This window comes from Scyliorhinus torazame, chromosome 10 (assembly GCF_047496885.1).
Source record: "Scyliorhinus torazame isolate Kashiwa2021f chromosome 10, sScyTor2.1, whole genome shotgun sequence".
In the NCBI taxonomy this organism is placed as follows: domain Eukaryota; kingdom Metazoa; phylum Chordata; class Chondrichthyes; order Carcharhiniformes; family Scyliorhinidae; genus Scyliorhinus; species Scyliorhinus torazame.
In genome coordinates, this window is record NC_092716.1 from 256,004,418 (window position 1) to 256,017,235 (window position 12,818).

A 12,818-nucleotide genomic window follows, 5' to 3' on the forward strand; every position below is an offset into this window, starting at 1 on the left:
GGCACGGTCGGCGCGGCGCAAGCCGGGGGGCCGCTCTATGCGGCACCCCCCCGCGATTCTCTGCCCGGGATAGGCCAAGCGGCTGTACCAAAAAACCCGAGTTCCACCGGTGCCATTCTAACCTGGTCTTAACCAGCGGGACCTCGGCGTGGAAGGGTCCGGGGGTGGCCTGTGTCGCTCCAGTGCCGTGCTGGCCCGCTGTAAGGGCCAGAATTGCTGATCCTGAGGCCTTATTGACGCCGGGAAATGCGATGGCGTTTACGGCTGCGTCAACACTTATCCTCAGGATCAGAGAATCCCGCCCGGGGAAGATGGCTCAACCATGGAAATCAGGGATAGTGTTGAAGCCAAAGAGGAGGCATATAAATAGGCCAGAAAGAGCAGCAAGCCTGAGGACTGGGAGAAATATAAAATTCAGCAGAGGAGGACAAAGGGTTTAATTCGGAAAGGGGAAAATAGAGGCCGGGCCGGAGAATCCCCGCGACCGGCACGAATCGCACCACGCTGCCCCAACGCCATTGGCTCCAGTGGGGTTGGCGTGACGCCGGTTGGGGGCTGCTCTACCCGGCCAGCCCGCCAATTCTTGGTCCCGGATGGGCCGAGCGGCGGTCGTGAAACCGCCGAGTCCCGCCGGCGCCATCCACACCTGCTCTTAGCCGGCAGGAACCTGGCGTGGAAGAGTCAGGGGACGGCCTGTGGGGGGGGGGGGGTCCGACCCCGGGGGGGGGGGGGCCCTCTAATGAGGCCCGGCCCCTGTAATCCTGCGCCAAGCTGCGTCGGGGCCGGCGCGTTGAAGGAAGCCACTGCGCTTGCGCGGATCCCGAGAAGCCCAGTTCGCGCCAGGATCAACAGCTGGAGCGGCGTGAACCACTCCAGTGCCGTGCTGGCCCCTTTTGCGGGCCAGAATTAATCATCGGGCCAGCCCGTTCACGCCGTCGTAAAACGCGACGCATTTACGATGACGTGGACACTCTGCCGCGGGATTAGAGAATCCCGCCCAGAATACGAGAGTAAACTTGCAGAAAACAGAAAAACTGACTGCAAAAGATATGTGAAGAGAAAAAGACTGGTGAAGACAGTTAGAATCAGGTGAATTCATTATGCGCAACAAAGAGATGGCTAAGGCAGCATGGTGGCACAGTGGTTAGCACTGCAATCTTACGACGTCGAGGTCCCAGGTTCGATCCCGGCTCTGGGTCACTGTCCGTGTGGAGTTTGCACATTCTCCCAGTGTTTGCGTGGGTTTCACCCCCACAACCCAAAGATGTGCAGGGCAGGTGGATTGGCCACGCTAAATTGCCCCTTAAATGGAAAAAAATGAATTGCGTACTCCAAATTTTTTTAAAAAACAAAGAGATGGCAGACCAGTTTAACAAATACTTTGGGTCTGTCTTCACTAAGTGCTGGGACCCCAGCTGTCCACAATATACATTAATGATTTGGACGAAAGAACTGCAATCGATATCTCCAGATTTGCAGACAGCACTAAGCTGGGTGGCAGTGTGTGCTGTGAGGAGGATGCAGAGAGGCTGAAGGGTGACTTGGACAGGCTGGCTGAGTGGGCAAATACTTGGCAAATGCAATATAATGTGGGCAAATGTGAAGTTATCCACTTTGGTGGCAAAATCAGGAAGGCAGATTATTATCTGAATGGTGGCAGTTTAGGAAAAGGGGAAGTGCAACGAGACCCGAGTGTCGTGGTGGAACAGTCGCTGAAGGTTGGCATGCAGGTACAGCAGGCGGTGAGGGAAGCTAATGGCATGCTGGCCTAAATAGCGGGAGGATTTGAGTATAGGAGTAGGCCTATACAGGGCTGCAGTTATAAAGGGCCTTGGTGAGGCCACACCTTGAGTATTGTGTGCAGTTTTGGTCTCCTAGTTTGAGGAAGGACATTCTTGCTGTTGAGGGTGTCCAGCGAAGGTTCACCAGACTAATTCCCGGGATGGCAGGACTGACATAAGAAGAAAGACTGGATCGACTGGGCTTGTACTCACTGGAGTTTAGAAGAATGAGAGGGGATCTGATAGAAACATATAAAATCCTAATGGGACTGGACAGGCTAGATGCGGGAAGAATGTTCCTAATATTGGGGACGTCCAGAACTAGGGGTCACAGCCTAAGAATAAGGGGTAAGTCATTCAGGACTGAGATGAGGAAGAACTTGTGGAATTCACGACCACAGAAAGCTGTTGGGAGCCAGATCGTTGGATATATTCAAGAGGGAGCTGGATGAGGCCTTTGCGGTTAAAGGAATACAGGGGTATGGAGAGAAAGAGGGAGTGGAATACTGAATTTGCATGATCAGCCATGATCATATTGAATGGTGGTGCAGGCTCGAAGGGCCGAATGGCCTACTCCTGCGCCTATTTTCTATGTTTCTATGTTAAATGTGATTTATATTCCATGCTTTTTATAACTTCCTGCTTTCCTGTCTGTGAGAATTCTTCAATCAGTTTGGCTGATCCGTCTACCTGCCCTTTTGCTCAATCCTAAAGATCCCAAATAGAAAGTGCCAAATTAAAACTGATGTGGAACCAGATAAAATCTATGTTCTAAATCCGATAAATCTTTGTGGGCAGCTTTTGTCACAGCGAATGGCGAAGCCTTCAACGAAAACAACAAAATCTAGGCTATTGCATTTATCATTTCACTCAAGCCAGCAGGCAAACTTTTCTTTGATTTCTTCAATCAGTAATATAGTCCAGTTTGTCACAATATTGCTGCTGGATTGAGAAAAAGTAGCTATAAATTACACTTGTGCTAAATACCCAAAAACCTTGCAACATAGATGGGAGGGGGCAGAATCTGGGATATATTCTTGCATCTGGCACAAAGGTAACAATTCACTGCTTCTAGAAAAACAGCAAGTCAAAGTTAAAAACAATTTCAGACAACAAAACCATCCCCACCGAGGGAGCTGCACTGAAATTGTTCTTCAGCCCCAATGAAATAAACACCAGGTTTTTTTGAAAATGTCTGCTGATTTTAATTGTCCACTAATACCCCTTACGCTTCTTCAGTAAAAATGCCCCCAAAACAGGTAGCCAAATCGTAGACATCACGGACCTAGCTTCTGCAAGCTTCTATATATCTATATTTAACGATTTAATCCTTTGCCTCAACTCTTCTGAATCATGAAATGAAAATCCTGCCCAAAAAGCACGTGCTTTGCTCAGATACCTCAATGAGCTTAATCAGAGAATTTCTGAACCGTGGCGATTAGGTTCAATTCCTGGTCTGTGTTGAATTAACTAATTTCAGCAGAGGCACAACACACAGCATGAGTGCCTCTGGGAAACCAGGAACCAGAGAGATCTCTAACTTGTGGTTTACTTAATTCCAAGCAGCCCAAGAATAAATTTATTTTAAGGTAGACAATGATGAGGCGGAAACCCATTGGATTGTTCCTGTTTTACGGGGTGGGGAGGGAATTCTAATGCGTGCGTTCACTTCTCATTTAGCAAAGCTCCCATTTGCTTCTGCCTGTATCAACTGCCCACTATGTGGCTCTACAATGTCCAAGATTGGTCACTAATGTGAACAAGTAACTGAGAAGACAGAGGACGGGATTCTCCGTCCCGCCGCACCCGGTTTCTGGTGTGACGCACCCCCGCCAGCCGGCCCCTGTTGGGGCAGGATTCTCTGTCCCAACAGCTTTCTGTGGTCGTGAATTCCTCATCTCAGTCCTGAATGGCTTACCCCTTATTCGTAGTCCATGATGTCTACGATTTGGCTACCAGTTTTGGGGGCATTTTTACTGAAGAAGCGTAAGGGGTATTAGTGGACAATTAAAATCAGCAGACATTTTCAAGAAAACTTGGTGTTTATTTCATCGGGGCTGAAGAACAATTTCAGTGCCGCTCCCTCGGTGGGATGGGGTTTCCCATTGTGGGCACCCCCGCACCGTCGGGAAATCCGCGGGCGTGAGTGCGCTGCCAGCGAATCAGAGGATCCCGACGGAGAATCTAGCCCAGATCCTTTCTTTCTTTCTGGCACATGCTTGTCTCAAAGCGGGCAGTCTCGAGACATTTTCTAGAGGTTCCTTCACTGGTTCTGGCATCTTAGTCACCGAGGTAACCTAAAAATGCAACTTCAGACAACTGGAAAGGGCAATTAAAATAAACGTTTGATGTGCTATGGTCTGATTTATCTAACCTGCTCCTACAGAGAGAAAGCAAACATTGCTGATGACACAGGCAACTTTAACTCGTAGCTTATGAAAAACAACCTGGGATGTCATGGGATTTTATATGACCCAAAGTTAGAGGACCACATGCAATTACTTCTGTCAGTCTGTAAAATCATGGCAACGTTTTAACATGCGTGCTCCGCCTAGGTTTTCTTCAGAACATAACAAACTTGGCTGCAGTACCAAGGTTTATGGAGAATGTAAAGTCTGTAAAAACTCTCATCTTTCTGGCAGATTATGCCATTTCTTATTTGAGCAACGTTCATCTGTTGTGTAAGATAGTATCACCACAACAGGGTAAACACGCGGGGTGGTTTACAGTAACCAATGTGTCACGACATGTATGCAAATCAAATAAATCCCAGTCTCAACATAAATGACAAACGATCTTCAGGAAAGAAAGTTTAGCAAACCATTTTTAGATTTAGGAGACAGGAAAAATAGAATTATGAGTTACTTTATCCTGAATTTGTTATTCATGTGGCTGGGGAAGCAGTTAGAATTTGATGTCAAGGTTAAAAATCCATTCAATGGTTTCAGTTGACACAGTGCGAATGGTTGTGAAAATGTTGCAATAACAGTTCTTGATATTTTTCGAACGTTTGCTGGTGTCAACATAAAGAAACTATTTGGCCAGTTCAAACCACCTCATGTTAGAACTGCCCGGCATAGTTAACCAGCCGGTCATACTCTTTTAGCAAGCCTAGAAACAACCAATGTGTGATAAACAAAGGAAGAAACTTTGTAAAGCAGGATCAAAAAGACAATACCACATTAAATTGTCCATGTGCCTGGTAGTGGTGACTGATGACTGTGGCTGAAAGTGACTGTAAATGTAGTTTTATCGTAAAATTGCCAAATGCTACTCGCCGTTAATGCCATTGTTCAGTACGCAGTCACAGCTGATCCAATACACTATATAGTAAATATACAAATATCATGTGCCAATTTGTGGGTGATCATCATGTTTCTATTTCTTATGTTCTAAAGCTTCAAAGCGTCTGTTGGCTCCAGATAAATTCAACCCTGAATTCGATTGTGTCTGGCACTCCCAGTTTATGAAAATCCGAGTCAAGGGCAAAATGTAAATACGCATAAGCATGAGCTGGAATTATCCAGCCATTTGCTGGCGTCGGAATTCTCTGGGGAGAGGGAGTGGAGAATCCTGCCGCCAGCGAATGGCGCGCCGCCACCGGGAAAAACATGGAGAGGCCGGATATTCCCGCCCATACACTTATGCTTACATATATACAAGAAAATGGGCGGGATTTACCGACCAACCCAGCGGCGGAGGCGGCCCGCCAGCGGGATTTCCTGGTCCCGCCGTTATCAGCGAGATTTCCTGCTGACTGCACCCCTCGTCATCGGGAAACCTGCCCGCCAGCGTGGGACCAGAATATCCGCCAATGTGAACAGCCGGTAAATCCCACCCTATAGGTTAGCACTATTATGCAATTGATCATCAAAAGTGATATTGTTTAATTTCGATATCTTCAAGCTGAATGTTTTGGTGCTGAGTATTAATTTTATTACATCGGTTTGGGAGGATTAGAGCATTTTAGAAACCAGCAGAGGGCTACCAAAAAGTCATCAAACAGGGAAAAAAATAGAATGAGTGTAAACTAGCCAGGAATATAAAAGGAGATTGTAAGAATTTTTAGGAGAGTAGGCAAAGTTAATGTTGGTTCCCTATAGGCTGTGACAGGAAACAGCATTACGGGAAATGAGGAAACGGCAGAGACATTGAACAAATACTTTGTTTACGCCTACACTGTAAGAAGACACAAATTACATAACAGAAATCGAGCATAGTCAGGGTTAAAAATAGACCAGGAACTTAATGTAGTTATTCTCAACACAGATACAGTGTTGACGAAATTTAAGAGCAAAAATTTGCCAAATCCCTCGGACCTGATGGCCTACATCCTCGGGCTCTGAAAGAGGTCGCTGCAGAGATAGTGAATGCACTGTTCGTGGTTTTCCAAAATTCCTTAGTTTCCAGAGTAGCCGAACAGACAAGTTTCAGGGAGTTAAAGAGAATAAATCTTAATCTTTATTCTTCTTAAAATCTAACACAAATTGCTGGTAATTGAAGGGTGACATTTAAGTTTTTCAGGCCTTAGGAAAGGGATCTAACCGGGTCTCCTGGTGGGACAGGCCAGGGGAGTTAATTCGGGCAGTTATTAACTGGTTAAGACTGGTTCCTGAAACAGGAGAGGCTGAGAGTATAAAAACAAGCCTCAAAACTGTAATCTGTCCCGAGTGCTAGCTGCAGAGAGTGAAAACTAGAAAAGCAGTCTGCTTGATTAGCATTCCTTCCACAAATATTCACTCCCTCCACCATTGCACAGTAGCAGCCATGTGTACCATCTACAAGATACACTCCAGAAACTCACCAAGGCTCCTTCGGCAGTACCTTCCAAACCCATGACCACTAGCGTCAAGAAGGACAAGGGCAGCAGGTACCTGGGAACCCCACCACCTGGAGGTTCCCCTCAATGTCACTCATTATCCTGACTTAGAAATATCTCGCTGTCATTGGGTCAATATCCTGGATCTCCCTCCCTGATAGCACGGTGGGTGTACCTACACCACATCGACTGCAGCGGTTCAAGAAGGCAACTCAGCACCATGGGGCAATTAGAGATGGGCAGCAAACATTGGCCTCACCAGTGAAGCTCACATACCGTAAAAATGAAAGAAATTTAGTCAACAGTGCAACGTATGAGTCTGCCACTAATTGGTGCCCGATTGTTAACCCTTTGGAAGCCTAGACCCCGAGCATTAATCTCCATGACATTATAGTAGAGAGGTGGCGGAGATGTGGCCCCCAATGCAAGACATTATGGTGAAGTCGCTCATTAGGCATCCCGTTCAGGAGATGATGGATGATACAGTTGCTTCCCCCGTGAGATCAGAATGCCGGTCCATTAAATTCACTCAACCTCCCTCACTCCTCACCAGTGGGGGAGTCACATGGCCTGCTGAGGCTCTCAAAGGTGGAGGCACTTCATTGCTGGCGGAGTTGAGAACGGCAATTGTGGTGAACAGGCTATTGTATGACACGGGACAGAGTGAAGCTCGTCGGAAAGGCGCTCACATATGGGGACACTCATGGGTGGATGCCCCGGGTCTTGAGAGGACTATGCATCAGGGCATTTTCAGGACTCCTGGTTGCTCGCTTTAGTGTCCTCTTCCACTCAGTTTTGGATTGGGGAGAATCATGGTGCCAGTAGAACTGGCAATTCTTCTGATTGCAATCGAGCAGATGCAGAATCGACATGTGGCTGCATACGGCGAAGCAAGTGTCCTGTAAAGGAGGGGGAGGCAGGGCCCGTTAATCCCCCGGGAGCAGGGCCACAGATGGCGGAGCCTTGGAGGAGACACTATTGGCTACGGATATTCCACTGTGGAACTTCCTACCTCCAGAGAACAAAGAACAAAGAAATGTACAGCACAGGAACAGGCCCTTTGGCCCTCCAAGCCCGTGCCGACCATGCTGCCCGACTAAACTACAATCTTCTACACTTCCTGGGTCCGTATCCTTCTATTCCCATCCTATTCATGTATTTGTCAAGATGCCCCTTAAATGTCACTATCGTCCCTGCTTCCACTACCTCCTCCGGTAGCGAGTTCCAGGCACCCACTCCCCTCTGCGTAAAAAACTTGCCTCGTACATCTACTCTAAACCTTGCCCCTCTCACCTTAAACCTATGCCCCCTAGTAATTGACCCCTCTACCCCGGGGAAAAGCCTCTGACTATCCACTCTGTCTATGCCCCTCATAATTTTGTAGACCTCTATCAGGTCGCCTCTCAACCTCCTTCGTTCCAGTCAGAAGTCCAATGCTGGAGAAGAATGCGTCGGTCCCAGGGCAATGTGGGCCACCTGTGCCGGGTGATGCCAAGAGTTGGCGGCATATAGACTGGGAGGTCACCCATTACCTGTGGACTTGAAAGTCACTGCCGCTCTGAACGTCTATGCCAGTGGCTTGTATCAGGGCTGTACCAGTGACCTGTGCGGGATCTCCCAGTCAGCTGCACACAAGTGCAAAGGTGAGGTCACAGATGTGCTATTTGTGAGGGCCCAGCATGTACATCAACTTGGACCAGGATGAAGTGAGCCAGGACCATGGCCTTCACCCGCATCGCAAGCATGCCCATGGAGCAGGGTGTCATCAACTGCACCCAGGTGGTTCTGCGCTTCCTATGGTGACGTGGGACACCATTTGTTAAGAACAAGGGGTGCCATTCTCTCAATGTCCAGATCGCCTGTGACCACGCAATGCCCATCATGCAGGTGCGTGCCCGTTTCCGGGGATTGGCCATGATAGTTACATCTCGGGGCGCTTGCAGATCCCAGCCGTTTTTGAGGGAGAGCAGCAGCTGGAGGGATCACTCCTTGGGGACAAAGGCTCCCCACTCAGGCGGTAGCTGAGGACGCCCGTGCAGAGGCCACAAACACCCATTGAGACGCACCACAACTAGGCTAATGCATCAACGTGTAGACTGGTCGAACAAGACTGTTCAAGCTGCGGTTCTGGTGAGCGGACCGGTCAGGGGGAGCCCTCCAAGGCAGCACCCCCCCCCCCCCCCCCCCCAGAGCATGTCCTGCATCACACCGGTCTGCTGTGCTTTGCGTAACCTGCCACTGCAGGTGGGGGCGCACAGCTTGGCCAGGAGGAGATGGAGGAGCGGCACATCTCCTTGGATAATGGGAGCGCGGTGAGGGGCAACCTGTGGAGGAGGGGGGAGGAAGGACCTCAGGTGATGGTCAAGGCACGCATGGGGTGCAGAGCTAGGGATGCCGTCATAGCCGTTTAATTTGGTAACAACCAGGACTAGTGTGTGAAAACCCCTCCCACTATGGGGTCTGACATCTGTTCACTACTGTGGTGCCTGTGAGAGGTCATCATGATGGTGAATACATTCTTGGGCAGGGCGCTTGTTAAGATAGGGATTTATTAGGAACATGGGTCCAGAAATGGGGTCCAAAATGTAGCAGGCAATTTAGGGATTAAACTGACTGAAGGAAAAGACTGCTAGCAGCAGTGTCAGAGGGGTACACCCACAGCCTGAGTTACCTTGTCCCATTCAGACTTAACCACGTTAATGGGAATACACAGGATGCCCCGGTTCAGCCAAATGATCTACTCAAGATCCATTGTCCTTTGGGACAACCTTGTTTGACAAGCTATTCGCCCAACACAGAATCTGATGATCTATTTGTTGTTAATGGAAGGTTAGTTGCATATGAATGGCATAGCTCTGTTATTTTGTAGAAACGCGAGTGGGAAATCCAAGAAAACGATAATGAATTCAAGTCTGGACACCAGGAGAGAACCTTTGTTTGAGGAGGTCAGAGAGAGAGAAAGAATACCGTTCTGAACAGCTACAGGCAGTAGGCTGTTTAAATTGACCAGAGAGGTCGTGAAAAACATAGAACATACAGTGCAGAAGGAGACCATTCGGCCCATCGAATCTGCACCGACCCACTTAAGCCCTCACTTCCACCCTATCCCTGTAACCCAATAACCCCTCCTAACCTTTTTTTTTGGTCACTAAGGGCAATTTATCATGGCCAATCCACCTAACCTGCATGACTTTGGATGGTGGGAGGAAACCGGAGCACCTGGAGGAAACCCACATAGACAAGGGGAGAACGTGCAGACTCCGCACAGACAGTGACCCAGTGGGGAATCGAACCTGGGACCCTGGCGCTGTGAAGCCACAGTGCTATCCACTTTTGCTACCGTGCCAGCAAGTGGCCACCAAGACAATCTTTGGAAAAGGGTTCTGAACAAATGTCCCTAACAGGAGAAAAATTGCTTCGTTTAATGCAAGTATTGCCTTTGCCTATTTGTGTAAGTGGAACGAGAGCTGCATGTTCATGTAAAGTGTTGCTTAATGGGACCAAGTGTGTTAAGATTGAGAAACGTCATGTAATCTGTTAGTGTTAGAGCTGAACTTTAGTTTAAATATTGTTTTCTTACCTTTGTTTTAATAAAGTTTGTTTATAAAATAACTGAGCCCTGTTCCCTATATTATCAGCCCTGGAACAAATTGGTCTTTCCGCGCCGCATTAAAACTTTAAAATGTCATGGCATCTGGTCCAGTCTCTTAGTCACTGTTGAGAGCTGACCAGGCATTAGTAACAGCACTCAAGATATTGGCTGCACGCTGCAGGGGAATGATGATGACTTGCAGTGAGGACAGAGCAATGCTCCTTTTTCCTCCGCAAAATGTTCTCCCTGACAGCGAGCTGAATGCGACCTGTCAATGAACGGGCCTAACTTGAGGCCTAGGGAAGCTGAATGACAAATCTCAGCTGCTACTTCCTCCTCCGAGCTCAGGGGTGTCGGTGTTTTTCTCCACTTACTAACGAGATGCACACTCTTTACAGGTTTTCAGCCCTTGGCATCCTCATAACTAGAGAATATTGGCCGACATGAGAGGGATGAGTGTTGATGTTGGGGGGTGCGGGATGATGAACCTTCCATGGAAGGGGATTGTGGGTTGGACTGTGCCAGCAGGGGTGCAGCTTTACCACTCTGTCATCATGGGAATTGGGAGAGACATGGCACTGTCATTCTCACATTGCACAGGGATGAAACGCCGAGTTTGCGTGGGTGTTTGGGGAGCATGGCGCCATGGCATGGCATCGTGGAGGATCTGTATGGGTGGACAAAGTGATTTTTAATGCACGTGTGCTATTACAATGGTGACTTGTCTCTACCAGTACCTCAGTTCACCAGTGCCCACTCACTGCCTATCGTTTCCTACTCTTCCCCACCCTTAAACACACTTATACTCTGCTTCAATCACTCTCATTGGTAGAAGGTTCTACATTCTTAACACTCTTTAGGTAAAGCGGTTTCTTCCGAATTATAGATTTCAACAAAGCATGTGTTGACATTTGTGTGCGTTTTAAGGCCATTATTGTGGCGAAAGTTTAGTACTATATGTAGAATACAGTGCAGTCATTCCTAACCTTCCTCAAATCCATCCCGGAATGATCCAGAGCGACTCATTGTCCTGTGCTTCTCATCCAAAGACATGGAGCTGTTCCGTAATCTGGAATCACTGTACGGATCGTATGACCCATCCTGAGTGGACACACTGTGACAACGCAGCATGCTGGGATTTGAGAGGCTCATCTGGGCAGCCGTAGTTGGACTGGCTGTTGAAAAGAAGGTCCTTTTGTGATACACAGCAAAATCAGAATGAGACTGTGTCCCATCAAAGGACTGTTCCCAATCTAACACTGATTAGAAGTTGCTGAATTTTAAATCCCTGCTCAAAAACTGGATTGTCAAATGTGGAAAGCAATAAGGTTGAGATTTTCTTCTCATTGTAGAAACTTTTTAATATGAAAGGTGTACCATCTAGATGCATAATAATAGATCTATATCTAATATTCAACATAATGGGTTTTCCTTCTTCAATCATATTGCTCTCTCAATCCTTACTTCTGAATCCTTTGAAGATTATGGAATGGTAACAGTTGAAACAGATTATACAATTCCACTGGTTTACGTCCAGGGTGCCAGAGCAAATGTTCTAATAGAAGAGCCCTCTGCACAAATATAATTTTATACTCGAAGCTCGAGTAGCTTATCTGTTCTAGCATCTGTTACCTTGTTGAACTGCAGCAAGTCAGCTGCTTCAGGAAATAATGTGGCTAAGGGAGAAGATTAGGGAGGAAAGCGATTCCTTTCAAGTTGGTTCCACATGTATAGTAGGATGAGCCTTTCAGCTAACTCCGCAGACATGTAGGTTATCAGGAATTTAGCACTTCACTGCCAATATTTAGTGGCACGGCACTAAAATGACATTAAAGCCAAAATGGGCAAGTCATTATTTTTTAGGTTGACACCTCACCTAGCTGGGAAAAGTTAAACCTTGTTCCAGAGGGTGACGTGATGCTGGATCCTGGTGAAAATGGTGAATTGTTGATATTCTCCTGCAGTCCAACTGCAGAGTGCGAACGCAGCCACTCTTTGGTCTCATCATTGCTTCTCAGCTGAGCTGAAGGAGTGTACCTGTGGAAACATCAATCATTTTCATAACATCGTGCACTCAGACGAGGACATGAACTGCTATATTCCTGCAGGTGGTTCATTCCAGTTCCCATTTTTAATAACAAACTAATCCAGCAAATGGTGTGGACAAGAGATACTGGTGCAAACGTAATTAGATATTTTGCAGCAGCAAAGTTTCTTCTAAATAACCTGCAGATTCTGTTCAATCCCAAGATATTTTATTTTACCAGTGTTCCATTTGACATTTGGAAGGGACAAAAGACTGAATCGCTTTAATTACTTCGGATTTAACATTTGATTTTGGATAAACGGCCACATTTAACAAAGCATGGTAAGAACATAGTGAGAGATTATTGCATTGTCTTGGCTTTGTATCCTTGAGTGTCATGGGATTAGTACATTGGTCATTGAATGGGCCACTTCCAAATCACCATTGCTACATATTGTAATGAGTTCTCCAGCAATTCTTCCTGTTTGAATTTGGTAATGGAGAATCGGGGTACACAATAGCAAAACATGCGGTGCTTGTGGCCAAAAGCACTACTCCAGGATATTCTGGCTCATTTTCACTGCAGAGTATATCCCAGGG

At 47.2% G+C, this 12,818-nt stretch overlaps 1 protein-coding gene across 12 annotated transcripts in view; it reads right to left on the bottom strand.

The window, feature by feature from the left end:
* Positions 1 to 12,818, bottom strand: part of nav2a (neuron navigator 2a) — a 1,224,858-nt gene that overhangs the window by 102,726 nt on the left and 1,109,314 nt on the right. For all 12 annotated transcript variants that reach the window (XM_072466710.1, XM_072466713.1, XM_072466705.1 and 9 more), the window contains 2 exons: positions 12,069 to 12,229; positions 11,179 to 11,367 (listed from right to left, as the gene is read on the bottom strand). In XM_072466710.1, the coding sequence (XP_072322811.1) occupies positions 11,179 to 11,367; positions 12,069 to 12,229 (350 nt within the window). The remainder of the gene's footprint in view (positions 1 to 11,178; positions 11,368 to 12,068; positions 12,230 to 12,818) is intronic.